This window comes from Mytilus californianus, unplaced genomic scaffold (assembly GCF_021869535.1).
Source record: "Mytilus californianus isolate M0D057914Y unplaced genomic scaffold, xbMytCali1.0.p SCAF_11, whole genome shotgun sequence".
NCBI lineage: Eukaryota > Metazoa > Mollusca > Bivalvia > Mytilida > Mytilidae > Mytilus > Mytilus californianus.
The window spans coordinates 32,805,036-32,830,140 of NW_026262593.1; the positions used below are offsets into that span (position 1 = coordinate 32,805,036).

A 25,105-nucleotide genomic window follows, 5' to 3' on the forward strand; every position below is an offset into this window, starting at 1 on the left:
AGACAGGCATTCCTATGTCTCCCATTCTGTAACAAAAGACAGGACAACAATGTCCCTAAACAGACATGTACATGTACACAAGCTAAATGATTGAATAACAAATCAAACTATTGGTTGTTATTTCATCCGTTCTTGATGTCCATTTCAATAAATAAATGTACCACCTTGAATTCCTAATTCTGGAAATTTTATACTGTAATTCAATATTCAAAATAATGCAAAATAAAGCAACGCCAGACTTAATGAGACTTTAATGAATCATATAACAATCTAGAAATCAACACCAGATTTTATGTAATTTTATGAATATATGAAGAATGTTAACAATCATAGGTTACAGTAAAACAATGTGTGAAGGCTTAATACCATTCTTAAGCCACAAGCAGAAGTTTCTTTCTTTGGACTTTTGTTATAATATAAAAGAATTTTTGTTTTCAGTTTAAGACAGGATTCATATTATTTGTAAATACAATTACATGTATAGTTAATATTCAAAATTTTCTAAATTGTGACTTCTTATGGTTAAATGAAAGTAATTAAAGATGACTGGTGCCACCTAGTTAATAGGTAGAATTAAATGTATTTCCCTTTTAAATAGAAAATAAAATTGAAATAGTGAGAAAATTCAAATGAGTGTTGGCTTTTGGTGTAGAAATAACAAGAAATTTGGAGGAAACTCTCTGTAATGAGCAAAATTTTCTGTGCTAAATTAAGCAAGGAGGGTCCTTCATTCATACTATTTTGAAAATTCAGGAACCATAGAGTGCCCTTAAAAAATTCCATTTTTTCTATCAAAAAAGCTGCGGCACCATAATTTATGTGATTTGCCAGGGGCGGATCCAGCCATTTTTAAAAGGGGGTTCCCAACCCAGGATAAAGGAAGGTGCCAACTATATGTCCCCATTCAAATGCATTGATGTGGATAGTGTCCACATGTGGACACAGATGATGCCCCCGCTTGCATATCATATAGTTATAAAGGGACATAACTGAAGAACGGTAAAAGTGACGCTACCCAAATTTGAACTTGATCTGAGTTTTGTGGTAATAAGCATTATGTGTAAGTCTCATAACATTTGGTTGAGGCTAACTTAAGTAGAGAACAGGAACTAAAAATTCAGAAATTTTTCTATTTGTAAACAAGCATAACTCTAGAACGGTTGTGTATAAGCTTTATAACAATTGGTTGAGACAAACTAAAGTTAGAGAACGGAAACGAAAAATTCAGCAATTTTTATGTTTATAAAGGGACATAACTCAAGAATGGTAAAAGTGTTGCCACCAAATTTCGTACTTAATCTGTATTATAGGCAAACTTAAGTAACAGAATGAAAACTGAAAATTTTGCAATCTTTCGATTTATAAAGGGGCATAACTCAATAATGGTTAAAGTGACACTACCCAAATTCAACTTGATCTGTGTTTTATCAGTGGAATTCAAAATTAAACATTGCATTGTATAAAGCATTGATTGTAGTTGATTCAAATATAAAATAAGCATGGACAAAGGAAGATAACTCCAAATTTAAAAATTACGTGATATTTCCAAGAAAATAATTTTGCAATTTTTCCATTTCTAAAGGTGCATAACTCTAGAACGGTTAAAGTGACGCCACCAAAATTCAAACTTGATCTGTGTTTTGTGGTAATAAGCGTTGTGTATAAGTTTCATAACATTTGGTTGAGGCAAACTAAATTAGAGAACGGAAACGAAAAATTCAGCAATTTTTCCATTTGTAAAGGGGCATAACTCTAGAACGGTAAAAGTGACGCCACCAAAATTCAAAGTTGATCTCAGTGTTTTGTGGTTATAAGCATTGTGTATAAGTTTCATAACATTTGGTTGAGGCAAACTAAAGTTAGAGAACGGAAACCAATTTAGGGACGTACGTACGTACAGACGGACAAGGGTAAAACTTAATGCCCCCTCCGCTACGGCGGGGGCATAAAAAGGGGGGGGGGTTCCAACCTTCGGACCACCCCCCCCTGGATGTGCCACTGATTTGCAGATTTATTCACCCAAAGGTATGGAAAATTCAGAATTTGACATTTTTTTCGACGGATTTTTTATAGTGAAAACGAAGAACCCAAAAAGGCTACCATTATCACCTATGTAAATAATTACTTCATATTAACCTTACGGTGCAAGCAAAACACTTTTCTGAAAAGGATTTTTTAAAGTAGCAAAGATTGGAGAGAATTCTTGAAATTTGCCTGCCTAATGCATTTTTTTATTGATAAGCTTTTCTTTCAAAAATTGGAGAGAAAATCCAAAGAAAGAAAAGTCCATTTTGGTCTATATCCATATGGCAATTTCAATATAAACAAGGTCAGCTTTCCCTATATTTTCATCCATCAATGTTGAATAATAATTTAGATTTCAAACATCTCTACTAACAAGAATTTTAATGTGACTTTTATAGACCGCAATTTTTTTTTATTTACTTGGAATTAGGGGCCTAAAAAGGGCCAAAAATAAGCATTTTTGTAACTTCCAGACAATAACTTGTGTGTTAGTGTATGGATCTCTCTGACATTGTACCACAAGGTCCCATATCACAAAGGGAATGCTGGGATTGATATTGGGGGTAATTGCCTCAAAATTTTAGGAATTAGGGGCCAAAAAAGGGGCAAAAAACAAGTATTTTTCTAGTTTCATGACAATAACTTGTGTGTAAGTGTATGTATCTTTCTAAAATTGTACTACAAGGTTCCATATCACAAAGGGAAAGCTGGAATTGAGTTTGGGGGTAATCAATGTTGAATAATAATTTAGATTTCAAACATCTCTACTAACAAGAATTTTATTGTGACTTTTATAGACCGCAATTTTTTTTTATTTACTTGGAATTAGGGGCCAAAAAGGGGCCAAAATAAGCATTTTTCTAGTTTCCAGACAATTACTTGTGTTCAAGTGTATGGATCTCTTTGAAATTGTACTGCAAGGTACCATACCACAAAGGGAAGGCTGGGATGGATTTTGGGGGTAATTGCCTCAAAATTTTAGGAATTAGGGGCCATAAAGGGGCAAAAAACAAGAATTTTTCTAGTTTCAGGACAATAGCATGTGTGTAAGGTGGAAGTGTATGGATCTTTATGAAATTGTACTACAAGGTTCCATATCACAAAGGAAAGGCTGGGTTTGAGTTTGGGGGTAATTGCCCTAAACGTTTAGGAATTTGGGGCCAAAAAGGGGCCAAAAAGAAGCATTTTTCTAGTTTCCAGACAATAACTTGTGTTCAAGTGTATGGATCTCTCTGAAATGGTACTGCAAGGTACCATACCACATAGGGAAGGCTGGGATTGAGTTTGGGGGTGATGAATCATAAGGGGGTTCAAAAAAATTTGTATTTAAATTGGTAATTATGGTTGCATATTCCATTGAGAATTTGAATTGAGATTATGACCATATCTTGAGGGGGGGGGGGTCAATACGCAACAGCATAGTGTATTTCACAAAAGCAAAAAAAAAGGGGGTAAATTTTTTTTTGCGAGGGGGGGGGGGGGTCAATTTTGCAACAGCATAGTGTATTGCACAAAAGTAAAAATCAAAGAGCTGAAAGCTCTGAGGAAAAATGACGCCACTGTCTCTAATATTGTGATATTTTTATGCAAGTCTTGATTTTCACATACCGTAATAAGTTTAACATTGCAACATGTCTCGTAAGCATATAATTGATATTCGTATATGTGTCTGTTTTTCAGTACAAATGAATAGGTCAAGACTATCTGAATGATCTACAGTTTCCAATTACTACTGGCTGTTTTTTTGTATAAATAAATAGGTCAAGACTACCGGAATGATCTACAATATCCAATGACTACTGGCTGTTCTTTTGTACATATAAATAAAGACTACCTGAATGATCTAAAGTATTCTAAGTAATGTGATTTTTTTCTTGCAATTACATTTTTCTAAATCAAGAATATAGACTGCTAGTATCCTTTTCAAACCAAATGGTTATCAAGAGCCTGCTGTTTGCAAGCTCTTATACCCCACATACTCATTAAATAAGTTACTAGTGACTTAGTTATTTCTGTTACTTTAAGCAAATTATATTTCTGTATATTTAGACAATAGTATAATATAGTTTTACTAGTTTTCTTTAACCTTGAAGATTGGACAAATAGGGATACTCCTTCGATTTTTTTATTTCATGTCAGTCAGGTCGCTTTATATGAAACTTGAAACTACTTCTCTGCCATATTGTTATTTTATAACAACTCTGCCCTTGACCATGTTGACCCATGTAATTGCTATTCATTCTTTAACCATATATCATAGTCAGTTATTTTTGATTTTGCACTCCCACACCACCTTTCATGTCTTTCAGGTCAAATGTCTGTCTCCATTTAAGTTAATGACATTGAACAATCATGGTATTAAACACAATTTCAATAGTGATAATGCTGTTCTCGTGGGTCACCATATATTCAACTTGGGTAGCATTCCAGTTATTGAAATTTGTGTCAGATTAGAACAATGACCTAGATGATTAGGAATGGATCTTATAATTTAATATGGAGCCATAGTATGCGATTCCTACACGGTAACAAAAAAAAACAAGCTTGAAAGGATACAATGTCAAGCGGCAAAATCTATCACCAGAGATTACAAGTCAAAAGAGGATGGACGGGATACGTCTCTAAATTGCTTGCTGAACTGGAACTACAGCAAGATCTCCAGACAAGACGAACAAAGCGTTGAAGCCAGAAGTTAATATTTATGTAAAAAGTAGTTGAGGGGCTGATACCCACTATTGAACCATACTGTCATTCTATAATATCATTGCGTAAGTATTTCTGTATTGGCCTTGTTATTGGTCCATGTCTTGGGTGTATTGGTCTGAGGCGAAGCGGAAGGCCAATACTGCTGGCCGAGGACCAATAATAAGGCCAATACAGAAATACACGTAATAGTATCTTTATTAATTAACTACAGTGTTACAATATTTTTTTTATTTCATTTCACAAGAGATAAACATTTTTACCTGGAAGTGGAACTATCCAAATCTCAGTTTCCTTTTATATAAGATGCAATATCTAATGATTCGGTGCCGTTTGACTGCTGGCCGAGAACCAATAATAAGGCCAATACAGAAATACACGTAATAGTATCTTTATTAATTAACTACAGTGTTACAATATTTTTTTTATTTCATTTCACAAGAGATAAACATTTTTACCTTGAAGTGGAACTATCCAAATCTCAGTTTCTTTTTATAAGATCCAATATCTAATGATTCGGTGCCGTTTGAAGTATCTTCAGCCTTTTCTCATCTGATGAATTTTTCTACCCTTTCCAGTCACTATAAAGTGTTACAACTTTAATTTAGACACAACACATAAATAGTTATTGGAAAGGTACTGCCATTTCATGTGTAATGCAAATATATTTAAAAAAAAAATAATGTAAGAGTTGAAGTTGATACAACTATCCATAAGCCAATTGAACAAAGAACGAAGATTTGCACAATTACAGAATGCATATGCCTGGTTCGGGTTTAAAAATAAACGACCGTTTAAATACAAAACATGAGAAACGACAATAAACAGTAAAAATCGATTTGTACCATCGACATGATGAAATTATGAGGTCGTCAAGAAATGAACTTTGTGATAATTTACTCGTTCCCTAAACCTGAAATAATCCCATCGTCTACTTTCAAAATGCTTTTTAAATGAATGGGACCGTCGTTAACCTAAAATATATGCCATACTGAACGTTTCAGCTTGTTTATGGTGAGTAAACCTGCGTTTTACAAACAACTGTTTACTTTCAGTTTGAGTTTATCGTGACTTACGATCTAAAAACTATAGAGATGTTCCGAAATCCTGTTTTGTAAACAAAGATTCATACGCACCGCGTGGGTATAACCGTATTACTAATTTCCGATTTTTAAAATCTTCGTCAATCTGGATAAAGACCAGTTTCTATCCAATGGATATCAAAATGATTCCGATTTTCACTTTTTTTAATGATTGTAAAGTTGAAATGGCATGAAAGGCTGACATTATTTAGGAGAACTATTTTGTCTAGCGATTGCTGATCATTGGAGGGTAAAAAGTCCAACACCATAACAAAACGGATCTATTTATCATGTATACATACCGATTGTTTACGATTGTAAGACATGTGCATAAAAGTGAAAGCTCGAATAAATATGAAAAATATAACAAAGGGATAGCTCCAAATACCATTTAATAACAAAAAACATATGGACAGGTCAAGATATCTTTTTGGTAAATAAAATAAAGTATGTAAATTGGTTCCCGTCCGACTGCAACACTTTGTTCGAGTGTAGCGTAATACAAGCAGATTCCAGTTAGTATGTTAAATAGTAAATACGAAACCGAGTGCGGTAGGCGGAGGCAATAATCGACTTCCGTAAGTTCTGGTCAATGGTATCGGAAACATGCCGCTGATAGCGTCATTTTCCCAAAAATGAATATAAATTCAAATCATATAACCAATTCTAAGTTCTTTGACTACGGTTATTCGGTGTCAGAAACCTATTATGTGTCAAATATTTAATTACAATCCAAATTCAGACCGGTATCAAGCACGAATATTGTGTCCATTTTTGCCCCAACTGTTCAGGGTTGGACCTCTGCGGTCGTATCCAGCTGCGCTCAGCGAAGCATTTTATTTAATATTAAATACCTTTTTTCAATTTCATGTTGACATCTAGTTTTTGGGAGAACTTCTACTTTACTGGACCCAATAAAAAGTATGGGAAACTATAGTAGATATCAGTATATAAGAATCGGCCGTGCCAAAAAGTTAAAAAACAACAAAAATTTTACACACATTTTATTTTGACATCTGGTTTTTCTTATATACATTTAAATTTTTCAAAAACATTTTTTTAAAGCATGTACTTCAATATTTGCCTTCAATAGTTCACTTATCAAAATAAGCAAAACACATGTGTTTTGTAATATATGAACCATATATATATATGGGTTTTCAATACAGACATTTATTTATATAAATTCAATTTAACTTACATACTTGCATGTATAAACCACATGCAGTGTAGATGATAACATAGTTACAATTATAAGTGTCCATGAAAACCATACCCTGCTTACACTTTCATATTTCTATATTCAGTGAACTGTCAAAATTCTAATTTGGAATATATTTTAAGAATTCACACCATAATAAATTACAACAGTGTTCAATTCATACAAATGTTGATGTTTAATCATTGGAAGATGAATCATTTTATTCTGTCATATGCTTTAAATTCCTATGAACCACTGTATGAAAGCAATGCAAGATTATAGAATTATTAGCTCTGCCTACCTTGTTAATCAACACACTTTTTTGTGCATTGTTTGTATTCTGCATGCAAACTATTATGCTTTAAAAACAAACGCAAATTTAATTCATTTGAAACGTATTATACTGTAAATTCAGAAATTATTGCTTGAATTTATTATTAAGATTTTTTAAAATTGGACAAAAAAGCATGATTAATTATTGCAATTTCGGGAAAAGCTGCCTACAGACACATGTTATATTGACTGATTCAATCACTTTATAAAAAAACGTCATGGGTTCACAGAGCCAAATAAGCTTCTCCTGTCATGTTTGATGTTTAACTTCTCTATTAAAATCTTTATGCATAGTACAATTTATAAAAAATCAATGAAGATTTAAAGGAGTCTCTTTTGGCCGTTCCCTTTTATTAAGAGATTATAAACAAATAACTCTTGAATTTACAATTGTATACCAAAACAGTTTAAACACATTCTTTTTCTAGCAAAATTGTTCACATTCCTTCCTTTTTTTTATGTACCTTCATCTGACTCTTAAATGGGTAGATATTAACATCTAGACACTTTTATTTTTCATGACTTATTTCTAAATAACCAAAATGTTACAATAATGATATCTAAAATCATACTTCAACCAGTTCTGTTACCTATTCTGATATCGGACTATGACTTCTTTGAAACTGAGTTTTACTGTGCGTATTGCTGTGTGTTTGTTTATTATACATTGGCTAGAGTTATAGGGGAGGGTTGAGATCTCACAAAACATATTGGATGGAGAATTGTCTCATTGGCACTCATACCACATCTTCTTATTTATAATAAACCCGCCGCATTTTTGCGCCTGTCCCAAGTCAGGAGCCTCTGGCCTTTCTTAATCTTGTATGTTTTTTTAATTTTAGTTCATTTATATGTTTCGGAGTTTAGTGTGACGTCCATTTTCACTGAACTAGTACACATTTTTGATTAGGGGCCAGCTGAAGCCCGCCTGCGAGTATGGGATTTTCTCGCTGTGTTGAAGACCCATTGGTGGCCTTGGGCTGTTTTCTGCCTTTTGGTCAGGTTGTTGTCTCTTTGACACATTAGCCTTATTGGAATAATTTTTTTTAAATTGAAATATTATGAACTGACCTTTGCGGTATTGACCTTAAAAAGTATTACAAATCTCAATATTTGATAATAAATACTTATGTTTTATTCCACTTCCAAGTAAAGTTATCAAGCATCCAGAAATCCTTGTCTGCACAAATTCAATCCATTTGCAGCACCTGTGACCTTGAAATTAGAGGTGTTAACCTTAAAATCAATCTGATCATTCCTCTTATTAAACATAACCCTATCATTAAATCTGGTTCATCTCCAGAAATCCTCCATCTTCCAGTAATTTGGGTCTTTTTTAGTATCTGCGATTTTGACATGTTGACCCAAAATTCATTAGGGATCTTTTTCATATCATTTGTGACCTGATATTTCAAATCCCAAGTAAGTTTCTTAAGTCATCAACTACAACTAAACCCATTTTCTTCAATGATTTTGGTCTGTATATATAGTATCTTTTACCTTTCCCTTGGGCGTGTTGACCCCATAATCAAAAGGGACTTTTCACTCATTAAATGTGACCACTTAACCAAAGGCTTTTGAGCAAATTCTTCTGGGAAGCCTTTTTCTGTCATAAAGTGGGTCTACTGTTAAATTAGTATCTGTTACCTTGACTTTGAACAATCATGTCTCAATTACATATATATCCCTGGTTTATTCCTATCAGTATAGATCACAAGTTATATCATCCATAAACCTAACTTAACTGACAGACAGGTCAACAATATTTTTACCTTGAGATTAATGAAGTGAAAATAAAAATATCTGATAGAAAGTTTGCCTAAAAAATATGCAAGTTTTACCTTTGTTTTGGTAAAATTAGAAGTCATTCAATATGCCTACGTGACATGACAAGAACAACTTCAAATACATATCTCAGAGCAACACCTAGCACCTTTGTAAAACATAATTGGCTCAAACAATTTTCATTACACTTCAATCCTTATCAATGAACAATTTTCCTATGGATAAGAAAGTACTAAACAATCCTTGTTCTTTTTGACAAACATTATAAAATAAGCATGAATATTGATTAACCTCATTTTAAATGAGCTACTTTACAACACACATATCTAAGTCTAAACTAACTACAATAGATATTTATACATTAGTCTCATTTTAAATGAGGTATATATACCTATAATAACATATCTCTATTTCTTATAAGACAATCTTAAAATTTAAAGGACATGCAGGTAATGTCTTATTCGGCTTCAATGGTAAATCAGATCAAATATTTACTGAAACAGACATGAAGTTATTATTTTTCATCTAAAAATAAAAGGAAAACCTGAAAAACAGTTTGTCAATTCATAAACATCCAAAGAAAATCAATTTTAATTAGGATTTTCAATAAATGTAAAACCAAAAAAAGACTGAAAAAAGACTGTCACATTTCGAATTTAAATCATTTTGACAAGAAATCTAGTTGTTCAAAAATAATATTTTATACAAAGATATGTAATAAGATTAATATAAATATATTAAATTCAAACAAAATTTTATTCTATTTAAATTTCAGCACTTTATGAGAACACTGCTTGCACAACTCGGCTAGCTATCATAATCATCAACTCTTAAAATTTTGACTAGGTCATACTATTTTTTAAAAATTACTTTCATTACATTTTTGTTTGACAGTTCATTATAGTTGAATTTCAGTAATATCATGTAAGTGTGGGAACAATTTTGAATTCAATTGCAATGATAATAAAAAACAATTAATTTTTTCAGTTGTTACATAATAAGGAATACAAATATATATGAATATCAACAAAACGCAAAAAATTAACAGTTGTTAACAGTTTATAGTATAGTCACATCTTAGTCTTTGACAAATTTTACTGTTCTTTTAAGTCTTTAGGTTAAGCTGAGGTTGAAATAAGTATCAACAAGCATTCTGAGAGTATTGCATGGCAATACATAGTACCCTACCGGTTAAAAATTCATTGTATTGGAACAAAATGTATTGGAACAAAATGCTAATTTGATCTATATCTTGTCATGGTGTACACTATATAACAAATATCAAGTCAATATCTTCAAGCATGATGAAAAGAAGTGTTGAAAACTGATTATTTAAGTGAATTTTCTAAGTCCAAGGACCATAACTCTGCACAAAATCATCAGACCGGAACAAAATTTGTTCTTGATCTGTAACTTGTCATGATAAAACTATATACCAATTATCAAATCAATATCTTCAAGCAAGAGGAAAAATAGTGCAGAAAACTGATTATTTGAGTGAATTTTCTAAGTCCAAGGACCATGACTCTGCACAAAATCATCAGACCGGAACAAAATTCGAACTTGATCTGTAACTTGTCATGATAAAACAATACACCAAATATCAAATCAATATCTTCAAGTAAGAAGAAAAAAAGTGTGGAAAACTGATTTGCCGGACTGACAGATGGACAGACAGACAGACAGACAGACAAGACAGACAGACAGACAGACGGACTGAGTTCAAACCTAAAGTCCCCTTTGACTTCGTCGTTAGGGGACTAAAGAAACACCTACAACAAGAATGTGTCCATTATTAAGTACACGGATGCCCCACTCGCACTATCATTTTCTATGTTAAGTGGACCGTGAATTGGGGTAAAAACTCTAATTTGGCATTAAAATTAGAAAGATCATATCATAGGGAACATGTGTACTAAGTTTCAAGTTGATTGGACTTCAACTTCATCAAAAACTACCTTGACCAAAAACTTTAACCTGAAGCGGGACAGACAGAAGGACGGAAGAACAAACAAACGGACGCACAGACCAGAAAACATAATGCCCTTCTACCATCGTAAGTGGGGCATAAAAATACCGAACTCCAAGGTAAAATCAAAAAGGGGAAAGTCCATAAAACCTGACATAATCAAATGCTCGACTATATCAACAAACAGAATGAATGGAAAACAACTGTCATATTCCTGACCTGGAACAGACATTTTCTGAAGAAGAATGTGGGTTGAACTTGGTTTTATTGCTAGCAAAACATCCCACTTGTATTACAGTTGTTTATATCAACCTCAGTAATAAATGGAGCCTAGAAACATCTACAAAAAACAAGGAATATCAAATAGTGACTAGATAAAGATTTAATTACATTTCTGGAGGAAATACTAAACTGATAAAAATAGCATGTTAATATTAAACTAGCACTGTTTAATTCATCACAATCAACATGCTATTTTAATATTTTCTCCTTTTTGCAACAAACTAAAATTTTAATTTGTTATAAACTCAATTACACTTAACATCTTTTAAAATTTCTTTCTTTAATATGTGTAATGTTGTGTATTTCCAGGTACTTAATGATATTCTAAAACAAGTTTAGACTTGGCCAATGGGAAATACCATTACATTTAAGCTTATAGACATTTAGTCAATTGTATGTATCAAATAAAATCATAGAGTTATAGATACACAGTAAAACTGTTGGTCCAATTTTTAATGTTTTTCGGGTGACAGGACATGAGTATATGTGTCCATCCCAAGTGATATGGTAAAAATCACACAAAAAGAAATATATGAACATTTTAACTTTCATTTCTATACATATTTTGGATTATTAATGTGTGAAAATTTATATTTCAAAATATTTATGTACAAAATAATACACTTTGAGGCACTAACTTCAATGTTACAACCTCAAGTTTATCACCAAACCATTTTTCTTCTTTTCAACAGTAAATATTTCCATTTACAAACTATAAGTAGATTTATCTATATTTAATACCAATATATTATTTCAAAAATAACATGAAACTTTAAATAGATAAACTTTTAAAAAATACACTGTACAATAACGAATGAGCAAATATTATCAATAGTCAATCAAAAATTAGTAATGTCAAGAAATATAATTTTCCTATTATATATGCATCTTGGAAAATATAGTTCATTTCATTAATGAGTTTTTCAATGATTTTTTTTATTAAAAAAAAAAAAGATCATACAACCAGGAATTACTGAAATCAGATCTTCAGAATAAAATTGTAAATAATGCTGAATAATGCAAGATTCAAAGGGAAAAATATCAGAATACATGTGCATTAATTGTAGAGATCAATTTATGGGGAATTGGTTTTAATGCTTGAATGCATAATCAAAACTCCCCAGATCATGTTCCAGACTCAATTATCATTCTCAAAACTTCCAAGACAAAGACTGTTGAATGGGTCTTCATTCTGCACTTCATTGTTTCCTGTGTTATTGTCTATTCCCTGTAAAAAGAAAATGGTGTTAATACTTGAATAAATTATTTAAGGAGTTGGCATGCATGCTCCTAAATTGAAGCAACAGTAGTTTACCAATGACAGGCAAACTTGTGTATAAATGTCACACTTAGGAGCAGAGAAAATGGACCTATCAAAAAAGTTGATATTGGACGGAGGTTTTAAAACCTAGGTAATTTAAATTCAGAAATATTTGCATGCATTTATTATTGCAATTGTTAAAGAGTGCACACGCTGAAATGTCTCGCCTACTATAATGACAATAAACATTAACATTTATGATCCACGAAAATGAGGTCACGGTCAAATAAACTAAGCCGGAAATACATGTACACCTTTAAAACAATCATTATATACACTATTGCTTATAGTATAAAAGAAAGACCAAACCATTGAAATTTTATATTGACCAATGAACCATGAAAATGAGGTCAAGGTCAGATGAACCCTTCAGGCAGACATGTACACCTTAAAATCATTCCATGCATCAAATATAGTTGACCTATTGCTAATAGAATCTAAGAAACAAAGTTAACCAGGAAAACTGATAATTGACTAATGAACCATGAAAATAAGTTGAAGGTCAGTTGATAATTACCAGACAGACATATACACCTTACAAATCATTCCATACACCAAATATAGTTGACCTATTGCTTAAAGTTTAAGAAAAACAGACCAAAACACAAAAACTAAACATAAAGCAATGAACCATTAAAATGAGGTAAAGGTCAAATAAAACCTACAAGACTTACATGTACATCGTAAAAATATTTCCATACACCAAATATAGTTGACCTATTGCATACAGTATAAGAAAAACAGACCAAAACACAAAAACTTAACTTTTACCACTGAACCATGAAAATGAGGTCAAGGTTAGAAGACACCTGCCAGTAAGACATGTACACCTTACAATCATTACATACACCAAATATAGTAGACCTATTGCTTATAGTATTTGAGATATGGACTCGATCACGAAAACTTAACCTTGTTCACTGATCCATGAAATGAGGTCGAGGTCAAGTGAAAACTGTCTAACAGGCCTGAGGACCTTGCAAGGTGGCACATACCAAATATAGTTATCCTATTACTCATAATAATAGAGAAATTAACAATACAAAAAATCTTAACTTTTTTTTCAAGTAGTCACTGAACCATGAAAATGAGGTCAAGGACAATGGACATATGACAGACGGAAACTTCATATCATAAGGCATCTATATACAAAGTATGAATCATCCAGGTCTTCTACCTTCTGAAATATTAAGCTTTCAATAAGTTAGTTAACGCCGCCGCCGCCGGATCACTATCCCTATGTCAAGCTTTCTGCAACAGAAGTCTCAGGCTCGTCAAAAAATGGAGTCATGCCTTTTCCATCTGATTTTTAGTTTGTTCTTATGTTGTGCTCTTACATCACTGTCCAAGGTTAGGGAAGGGTTGACTGTTCAGGAACATGTTTAGCCCTGGCATTCTTTATGACTGTCCCAAGTCAGGATCCACTAATTCAGTGGTTGTCTTTGGCTTCTGTCTAACATATTTTTTTTTGAATTATAAATAAGGCCATCGGTTTTCTCTTTCAATTGTATCGAATTTTATCATGCAGAGGCCTTTTATAGCTTTCTATACAGAATGGACATGGCTCATGGTTGAAGGTTTTACAGTGACCTACAGTTGCTTATATCCACATACTTTGGTCTCGGGTGGATAATTTTGTAATCATACCACATCTCCTTATTTTACATACTGGTAGAATTTAGGTAAGGGAGCTACCATTTGATTTTATGGGGGTGGGGCTAGGATGAAATTTGAAAAAAAAGCAGGACAGGAGTTTTGAGTAAAAAAAAAGGCAGGATGAGCAACTTGGCAAAAAAAAAAGACATGACAACTTATGTAAAAAAAGTCAGGATAAACTAATAAAAAAAAAAAAAGGCAGGACTAAATAGAGTGAAAAATAAAAAGGCAGGATAGAGACTACAACTAAAAAAAATGTAGGACAAAATTTTTCATCCTAGCCCCCCCATAAAAATCAAATGGTAGCTCCCGAATTCAATCAAATTCAAATGTGGGTTATAATTAAAGTACACACCTGTGCAAGATAATGAGGATTCATTATTACAAGTTAGATATATTTTCCTTCTACAATTAAAGACTTACACTATCTGATTGGTTTTGTTCATGTGGTAAAGGCATGTGATGAGGTTGTTCAGATAAAGGCTGTCCAGATAAAGGCTGTCCAGAATATGCTGAATTTAACTCTGGTCTTTGTGGATTTATAGTCTATAATAATCAGTTTCATATCATCATAGAATGTTTATATGGTGAATTTCAGTATATGTATTTTGATTAGCCTAAGAACAAACAATTTAAAAAAAAAATGTGTTAGTTCACTAGAATAGCAGGGTATAGAAATACAATTACTTTTTATTACATATATGCAGTGAACTTTAAACAATTCTCCTGCACTTATAAACAAAGAAGAATCTTAGAGCTTGTTAAGGTCTGCTAAATAAACGATGACCTTTTCAAATTAATAATAAAGAAGTTAAGGGCCAAAATTGGCCTAAAAACATTTGCAGTTTTACAAAATGAGGTCATTTTTTCGTAAAGATAACCGATACATGTACATACTAAGTGTAAGCAAGTTAGGTCTATGACTTTATTTGGAAATGATTATCCACATGGTAATATCCAAATCTAATTATCATAAGCAAGGTAGGCTAAAAAGCATAACTTTGAGCTTATCCTGGAATCACTTAAAACATCTTTTAACCTAATTGTGAGTTTCCTTTCAAAGAATAAACTTTGAAGTAAGAGGGGGGAGGTTGGTGTGTCTGAGTTTTACTGCTAGAATATAAATAAGGAATCATAATTTAGCTGATCAGATACAGAAATTTTTTATTTACACAAAATTGGCTAAATTGGATTGAAATAAAAGAAGATGTGTCTGAAGACACGTCTTTTTATGCTCTCACTCAAGCTTTGCAATTTAAAAAGAAAGGTAAATGACTCACTGCCCAAACTCAAACTCTGTCTGTGTGTTGTGTTTCTTAGCATTGTGTATAAGTTTCATAAATTTGGATGAGGAAAACTAAAGTTAGAGTGTAGAAACAAAAATGGGATGGAAGGAAGAAAGGAAGGACTGACGGAAAGATAAAGGGTCAAGGGTAACACTTAATGCCCCCATTGCCTACAAAGGGGGCATAAAAATACTGGAATAAAGCAAATAAAGATTTAACAAGCATTCTGAGAGTTTTGCATGGCAATACAAAGTCCCCTACCGGTTAAAAATTAATTGTACTGGAACAAAATGCTAACTTGATCTATAACTTGTCATGGTGTAAACTATATAACAAATATCAAGTCAATATCTTCAAGCATGATGAAAAAAAGTGTTGAAAACTGATAACTTAAGTGAATTTTCTAAGTCCAAGGACCATAACTCTGCAAAAAATCATCAGACCGGAACAAAATTCGAACTTGATCTGTAACTTGTCATGATAAAACAATGTACCAATTATTAAATCAATATCTTCAAGAATGACGAAAAAAAGTAAAGCAAACTGAATATTTGAGTGAATTTTCCAAGTCCAAGGACCATAACTCTGCACAAAATTATCAGACCGAAACAAAATTTGAACTTAATCTGTAACTTGTCATGATAAAACAATATACCAAATATCAAATCAATATCTTCAAGCATGAAGAAAAAAAGTGTGGAAAACTGATTTGCCGGACTGACAGAAGGACGGACGGACGGACGGACAGACAGACAGACGGACAGAGTGCAAACCTAAAGTCCCCTTCGACTTCGTCGGTAGGGGACTAATAATGAAATTTATTTACCTCAAATGTGTCCAAATCATAAATAGTGGCACCTGATTTCAATAGGCTTTGAATGTCTGAAAGAAAAAAATATAAAAATCTTCTATACACATGAATTAGATGTCTTTATTGCAAACACTGTTTATTTACTGAATCTAAAGTGCTATCAGAAAGTTTATAAACATAGAGAACGAAGTGAAGCTGAATCAAATACTATATGCCTGATCAATTGTCTCCTAAAAAAAATCTGCAGTCAGCTTTGTCAACATACAAAGAAAAAGGAGTCCTCTCATTTTAAATTAAAAGGGGACCATCTTATACTTCTCTTTACATTTATCTTTTTTAATATTGACAGCCATATTTAGTAATCAGTAGGAAAATCATATACTGTGGATTCATTTATTTTCATGAGTGCCAATTTTCATTGGTTGAGAAAAACTTTCATTTTCGTTGATATTTGATGTTTGATTTTGCCATAGTCTGCTGTATACACCCTTATAAAAAATTTGTAATTCCTAGAGAATTTAAATTCATGGTTTACCTGTACCCACTAAATCTACAAAAATTTGTATCAAACGAATAATAATGATTCCACAGTACATTGTTTAGTTTAAAACCAGAAACTATAGGGATATAAATCTTGAAAGGCCATTATCAGCAAATCATAATTGAGAGTTTATGACCTCTAGCCTTGATTTTCACAGCAATTTTCCATCCAACAAAAATGGATAAAATCTTGAACAGTAAGTGTAAAATTTGTCTGAACTTTATTGATATTCCACTATATTAAACCATATGTTAAAGTTTCAAAAGGTTTAGTCAAATGGTGTAAATTCCTTTGCCAAATGATTAAATCAAACATATCCATCAAAATCATTTTTTATAAGAAAAAGGCATTAGTCTGAAATAGAAAATGTGATGTCAAATCAAAGTGCTTGTGAGCACTGAGGGATAAAGAATGCTTCAATTTTGCCATGTAAATTTAAAACAAAACATTGAATTGTATTAACTAGGCTAATCATAAATTCGAATTGGAGTTATCTTCCTTTGTTCATCATTGTACATGTATGGTTGAACCTATTTTTTTTTTTTTTTTAACAAATCCATACTCTGCATAACTTAGGTATTTTTTAATAGAAATAAAGTTTTCTTGACAAGTAAGGTTATTAATATACACACCATGTTGTAACTTGAATATCTGAGTATAACTTATTAATAAATTGCACGACAGTGACTAGATTTGATCTAAAGAATGCTCACCTCACTGCACTATTTTGTGTTAACTATCAAAAGTATACAATACTGTAAATTCAGAAATTATTGCAATTTTTTTATCATTGCGAAAAATGTGACAGGGTTATAATCGCAATAATTTAAACTCGCATTTTGAGGTTGAATTCTCTGTCATTTATTCATCATCCACACAGGAACTTGTTTCAGAAAAAAAATCTATGTACCTTAACCTAACTTTCAGGTGTAGAGATATTTTATTTTTTCTGAGACAAGTGCCTGAGACTATCCACCAGAACTTGCGGTCATCCGATGTCAATACTTCAGTACTTTGATTTAAACTAAATACCCCAGTAATGATATGGCAAAGTTTGGTTAAATTTTGCCCAATAGTTTCAGAGGAGAAGGATTTTTGTAAAAGTTAAGGGACGACTACGACGGACAACGTGGCAAGTGATGAGAAAAGCTCACTTGGCATTTCGGCTAGGTGTGCTAAAAAGGGTTTTGATTGCATTTTATGCGATCTTACCCAAATAAAACAGAACATAACTCACAACTTCTGGTCCATCAAACTTTCAAAAGATTTGATAAGGAGTGCTTTCATTAGTCATGAAACAAAGACAAACTAGTACATGTAGTAGTTTAATACTTTAAGATATAATTCTTGAATGACACATCACATGTCATATCAGTTCTAAATTAAAACTTGGTCTCTATTTCTGGATCACCACATTATGTAAAAATATACAATGATTTTGTCAATTATTGCTTATTATCTAGGAACCTGAGAATCTCATTTTCATGTGATTAAGGGGTATAATACTTGAATGGTAAAGGTGAAATATGTCGAATCCTTTTTTTTGTTTAATTAACCAACCTATTTCATCTTCTAACTGTTCCAGTTTGATCTGCATAAAAGGCTCAATACCATGATTTTGATTGTCTGGTACAAGGTAAACAACATTATGTGTCATATACTTCTGTGGACTTTTCAACAGTACCTTCCCAGTTTCAAGATCCCTCAAAACTTTGGATTTACGACCATAATGTTGATTTTCCCAGTATTCTATTCTACCTAAAAGTAAAAATAAGTTGTTTTTTCAACTTACATCTATCTAATCTCATAGCAAGCTTAGTATCTTTTGGATAAAAATCTCCATGGAAATGAAAAGTGATGATGCTTATACAACTGCATGCATATCAAATATTATTGACCTTGCACTGGTGGTTCCCCTTTAAATGACATACACTCACAAACTAAAACATTGTTGACACTGCCTCTGTTGGAAACAGCATGCCTAAGTCTTGTTTTCTCCATTTCATCGAGATCAAACAAAAATCTAATCCACATTTATAGTATAAAATACAATAAATAAAATATTACCTCTTCTTGGCCTGTCATCTCCTGATATTTCCCATCTTAGGAGATACATATAAGAAGGACCAGAGGAGTTGGTATTCCCTGAAATTCAGAAAATATTTGTATAATATACATGTATGATGCACAGACCAGAAAACATAATGCCCTCCTACTATAGTAGTAGGTGGGACATAAACATTTGCACATGGAAAATGGAAAACTTAATTATAAAGCCTCTCTTATTTTTACCTACTAGAATATCCTTTTTATGTTTATTTAAAAAAAGGTAGGGTTAACAAAATAAACCATCGCCTGATGAGCTGAAAATAATCAAAGAAACAAAGGAAAAATAGTTATCTGAATGCAAAGGTAACTCCCAAACAGCTATTCCTGTCAACTTTACAATACTTGTACTCATAATATTATATCTTCAAAATAGTTTATACTTTTGCTATTTCTAAGTGAATCAGGCTCACCTGATGTGTGATTATTTGAGTACTTTATTTTTTTCTTTTAAATTCACATCTTTTAATTCATAGATATTCAACCAAAATTTACTCCTCCAAAATCCATAGCTAGATGATGTAATCCAAACCAGCATGTTTCATATATTTACTTACATCCTATTAAACTATTTTTCAATCACATACTGTTTATCTCAATTTTTCCCATGTGTCTCAATTTCATGGAATTTAACCTGTATGCAAATATTTCACTGTTCATTTAAATGTATTGTGCAAGGCAGTGAAAACGGTAAAAATGAACATAGCAATGATTTAATTGTCCAATCAAAGGCTCAAACTGCAAACAAAACCAGACTAAATAAAATGCTCCGCTGGGGCGCAGCTTGATACGACCGCAGAGGTCGAACCCTGAACAGTTGGGGCAAGTATGGACACAACATTCAAGCTTGATACAGCACTGAATTTGGATTGTAATTAAATATTTGACACAGCATAGGTTTCTCACACAGAATGAAAGTAGTCTAAGAACTTAAAAATTTTTTAACTTACCTATTCAAACCATATCATTATTATTTGCTTTTATATATAAATCAGAAATAACCAATTTAAAATGGAAAATTTTAAAGAAAAAAAAATCCCCCCCCCCAAATTTTTTGAAACCCCCTTATGATTCATCACCCCCAAACTCAATCCCAGCCTTCCCTTTGTGGTATGGTACCTTGCAGTACAATTTCAGAGAGATCCAAACACTTGAACACAAATTATTGTCTGGAAACTAGAAAAATGCTTGGGTTTTTTGCACCTTTTTGGCCCCAAATTCCTAAAAGTTTAGGGCAATTACCCCCAAACTCAAACCAAGCTTTCCCTTTGTGATATGGAACCTTGCAGTACAATGTCATAAAGATCCATACACTTACACACAAGTTATTGTCATGAAACTAGAAAAATGCTTGTTTTTTTGCCCCTTTTTTGGCCCCTAATTCCTAAAATATTGAGGCAATTACCCCCATCATCAATCCCAGCCTTCCCTTTGTGGTATGGTACCTTGCAGTACAATTTCAGAGAGATCCATACACTTGAACACAAGTTATTGTCTGGAAACTAGAAAAATGCTTATTTTTGGCCCCTTATTCCTAAACGTTTTGGGCAAGTACCCCCAAACTCAATTCCAGCTTTCCCTTTGTGATATGGAACCTTGTAGTACAATTTCATAAATATCCATACACTTACACACAAGTTATTGTCATGAAACTAGAAAAATGCTTGTTTTTTGCCCCCTAATTCCTAAAATTTAGAGGCAATTACCCCCAAAATCAATCCCAGCATTCAAACCCTCAATCAGCATCATTTAACAGTAATATCTAAAAATGGAAATTACATAATAAAGGTATTAAAATAGAAAATGACATCATAGGCATGGCTAAAAATAAACAAAATCCTTAATCAGCAACATTTTACAGTAATATCTAAAAATAAAATTCCTTTGTAACCATAAAAGCCCATTTAAATACATCATGACAGATATTAAAATAGAAAATGACATCATAGTCATGGCTAAACATAGCAAAAACCTTAATCAGCATCATTTAACAGTAATATCTAAAAATAAAAATTTCTTTGCAACCATAAAAGTAAAATAGAAAATGACATCATAATCATAGCTAAAAATAAACAAAAATTTTTTTTATTACCAAATTTTAAATGGAGTTTATTAAACTAAAACAATAAATTTGCAACCATAAAACCCCATTTAAACACATCATAAAAGTATTAAATAATTCAACTACATCATAAGGCTATAAAAATAGAAAATGACTTCATAGTCAAGGCTAAAGGAAAACAAAAAACCTTCATCAGCAAAATTTTATATTGGCAAATTTCCAATGAAGTTTATTATACTAAAATTGTTGGCAAATTTCCAATGCATTTATTAACAATAAAGTTATTAGCAAATTTCCAATTTACATAATTTAAAAGCAGTGTGAGATATTTAAATGAGTTTGAATTACCAACCTTACACTGCTTTTAAATAATGTTTTGTACTTATTTGTCTATTAACCTGGAAACCCTTGTTTTTTCACCTTTTTTTCCCTTATTATTTAAAGGTTTGAGCCATAACCCTACCCCAAAGCCAATTCTTAAATTCCAATGTAACCTAAATTTACAATATACATAACTTCAATTTAAGTTTTTGATAAAATCAAACCACATCATTATTATTTGCTTTTATATCTAAATCAGAAATAATAAACCAACTTTAAGTGGAAAATTTTCACACATCACGCCCCCCCAAACTCAATCCCAGCCTTCAGTTTGTGGTATGGTACCTTGCAGTACAATTTCACAGAGATCCAATTACTTAAACACAATTAATTGTTGGAAACTAAAAAAAAATGCTTATTTTTAACCCCTTTTTTAGCCCCTTATTCCTAAACATTTGAGCAATTATCCCCCAAACTCAATTCCAACTTTCTCTTTGTGATCAGAATTAACCAACTTAAAATGGAAAATTTTAAAGAAAAAAAAGAGGAAAAAAAATCCCCCCCCCAAAAATTTTTTTGACCCACTTCCCTTTGTGGTATGGTACCTTTAAGTACAATTTCAGAGAAATCCATACACTTGAACACAAGTTAATGTCTGGAAAGTAAAACTAGAGGCTCTAAAGAGCCTGTGTCGCTCACCTTGGTCTATGTGAATATTAAACAAAGGATGCAGATGGATTCATGACAAAATTGTGTTTTGGTGATGGTGATGTGTTTGTACATCTTAATTTACTGAACATTTTTCCTGCTTACAATTATCTCTATCTATAATTAACTTGGCCCAGTAGTTTCAGAGGAGAAGATTTTTGTAAAAGATTACTAAGATTTACGAAAAAATGGTTAAATGACTATAAAGGGCAATAACTCCTAAAGGGGTCAACTGACAATTTCGGTCATGTTGACTTATTTGTAGATCTTACTTTGCCGACATTTATTGTTTTTTTACAGTTTATCTCTATCTATAATAATATTCAAGATAATAACCAAAAACAGCAAAATTACCTTAAAATTACCAATTCAGGGGCAGCAACCCAACAACTGGTTGTCCGATTCATCTGAAAATTTCAGGGCAGATAGATCTTGACCTGATGAACAATTTTACTTCATGTCAGATTTGCTTTAAATGCTTTGGTTTTTGAGTTAAAAGCCAAAAACTGAATTTTACCCCTATGTTCTATTTTTAGCCGTGGCGGCCATCTTGGTTGGTTGACCAGCTCACGCCACACATTTTTAAAACTAGATAACCAAATGATGATTGTGGCCAAGTTTGGTTCAATTTGGCCACGTAGTTTCAGAGGAGAAGATTTTTGTAAAAGATTACTAAGATTTACGAAAAATTGATAAAAATTGACTATAAAGGGCAATAACTCCTAAAGGGGTCAACTGACCATTTCAGTCATGTTGACTTATTTGTTAATCTTACTTTGCTGAACATTATTGCTGTTTACAGTTTATCTCTATCTATAATAATATTCAAGATAATAACCAAAAACAGCAAAATTTCCTTAAAATTACCAATTCAGGGGCAGCAACCCAACAACAGGTTGTTGGATTCATCTGAAAATTTCAGGGCAGATAGATCTTGACCTGATAAACAATTTTACTTCATGTCAGATTTGCTCTAAATGCTTTGGTTTTTGAGTTATAAGCCAAAAACTGCATTTTACCCCCATGTTTTATTTTTAGCTGTGGCGGCCATCTTGGTTGGTTGGCCGGGTCACGCCACACATTTTTTAAACTAGATACCCCAATGATGATTGTGGCCAAGTTTGGTTTAATTTGGCCCAGTTGTTTCAGAGGAGAAGATTTTTGTAAAAGATTACTAAGATTTACGAAAAATGGATAAAAATTGACTATAAAGGGCAATTACTCCTAAAGGGGTCAACTGACCATTTCGGTTATATTGACTTATTTGTAAATCTTACTTTGCTGAACATTATTGCTGCTAACAGTTTATCTCTATCTATAATAATATTCAAGATAATAACCAAAAACAGCAAAATTTCCTTAAAATTACCAATTCAGGGGCAGCAACCCAATAACGGGTTGTCCGATTCATCTGAAAATTTCAGGGCAGATAGATCTTGACCTGATGAACAATTTTACCCCATGTCAGATTTGCTCTTAATGCTTTGGTTTTTGAGTTATAAGCTAAAAACTGCATTTTACCCCTATGTTCTATTTTTAGCCTGGCGGCCATCTTGGTTGGTTGGCCGGGTCACGCCACACATTTTTTAAACTAGATACCCCAATGATGATTGTGGCCAAGTTTGGTTAAATTTGGCCCAGTAGTTTCAGAGGAGAAGATTTTTGTAAAAGTTTACGGACGACGGACGACGGACGCAGGACGACGGACGCAAAGTGATGAGAAAAGCTCACTTGACCTTTCAGGTCAGGTGAGCTAAAAATGCTTATTTTTGCCCCCTTTTTATACGACCGCAAAAAATTTTTTGTGGTCGTATATTGGTATGGATCTTTCTGAAATTGTACTACAAGGTTCCATATCACAAAGGGAAAGCTGGGTTTGAGTTTGGGGGTAATTGCCCTAAACTTTTAGGAATTTGGGGCCAAAAAGGGGCCAAAAAACACATTTTTTTCTAGTTTCCAGACAATAACTTGTGTTCAAGTGTATGGATCTCTCTGAAATTGTACTGCAAGGTACCATACCACAAAGGGAAGGCTGGGATTGAGTTTGGGGGTGATGAATCATAATGGGGGTTCAAAAAATTTTGGGGGGGGATTTATTTTTTTTCCCTTTTTTTCTTTTTTTCCTTTTTTGTTTCTTTTAAAATTTTCCATTTTAAGTTGGTTATTTCTGATTTATATTTAAAATCAAATAATAATGATATGGTAGGAGATACACACCAAACAGGATGTGTAAATTATTATATAATAAGTATTGTGCAATAGCAAGAAATTTTCAATTGCACAGTATTGCACAATAGCAAGAAATCTTCAATTGCACAGTATTGCGCAATAGCAAGAAATCTTCAATTGCACAGTATTGCGCAATAGCAAGAAATATCCAATAGCACAATATTGCGCAATAGCAAGAAATTGTCAATTGTACAGTATTGCGCAATAGCAAGAAATATTTAATAGCACAGGATTGTGCAAAAGAAGATACTTCCTATAAATTGCTTATTTCTTGACCAATTTCAATGGGGTTTTATTCTTGATTTCATGGGGTTCTTTAATATGCTGAATCTAACCGTGTAATTAGTTTTTGGATTTTGCGCCCCGTTTTTAAATTGGTCCACATTGAGGTCCAAAGGGTCCAAAATTAAACTTTGTTTGATTTCATCAAAAATTGAATTATTGGGGTTCTTTGATATGCCGAATCTAACTGTGTATTTAGATTCTTAAATTTTGGTTCCATTTTCAAATTGGTCTACATTAAGGTCCAAAGGGTCCAAAATTAAACTTAGTTTGATTTTAACAAAAATTGAATTCTTAGGGTTCTTTGATATGCTGAATCTAAACATGTATTTAGATTTTTGATTATGGGCCCAGTTTTCAAGTTGGTCCAAATCGGGGTCCAAAATTAAACTTTGTTTGATT

At 32.5% G+C, this 25,105-nt stretch overlaps 1 protein-coding gene across 3 annotated transcripts in view; it reads right to left on the reverse strand.

Moving 5' to 3' along the window:
- Positions 1 to 6,797: 6,797 nt before the first annotated feature.
- The window catches only part of LOC127719913 (uncharacterized), a 74,175-nt gene continuing 55,867 nt past the window's right edge, over positions 6,798 to 25,105 (reverse strand). For 2 of the 3 annotated variants that reach the window (XM_052226279.1, XM_052226280.1), the window contains exons 11-15: positions 19,063 to 19,140; positions 18,556 to 18,753; positions 16,470 to 16,525; positions 14,781 to 14,903; positions 6,798 to 12,608 (exon numbers count right to left, since the gene is read on the reverse strand). In XM_052226279.1, the coding sequence (XP_052082239.1) occupies positions 12,519 to 12,608; positions 14,781 to 14,903; positions 16,470 to 16,525; positions 18,556 to 18,753; positions 19,063 to 19,140 (545 nt within the window). In that variant the 3' untranslated portion in view covers positions 6,798 to 12,518. The remainder of the gene's footprint in view (positions 12,609 to 14,780; positions 14,904 to 16,469; positions 16,526 to 18,555; positions 18,754 to 19,062; positions 19,141 to 25,105) is intronic. The other variant, XM_052226281.1, reaches the window with a different exon arrangement.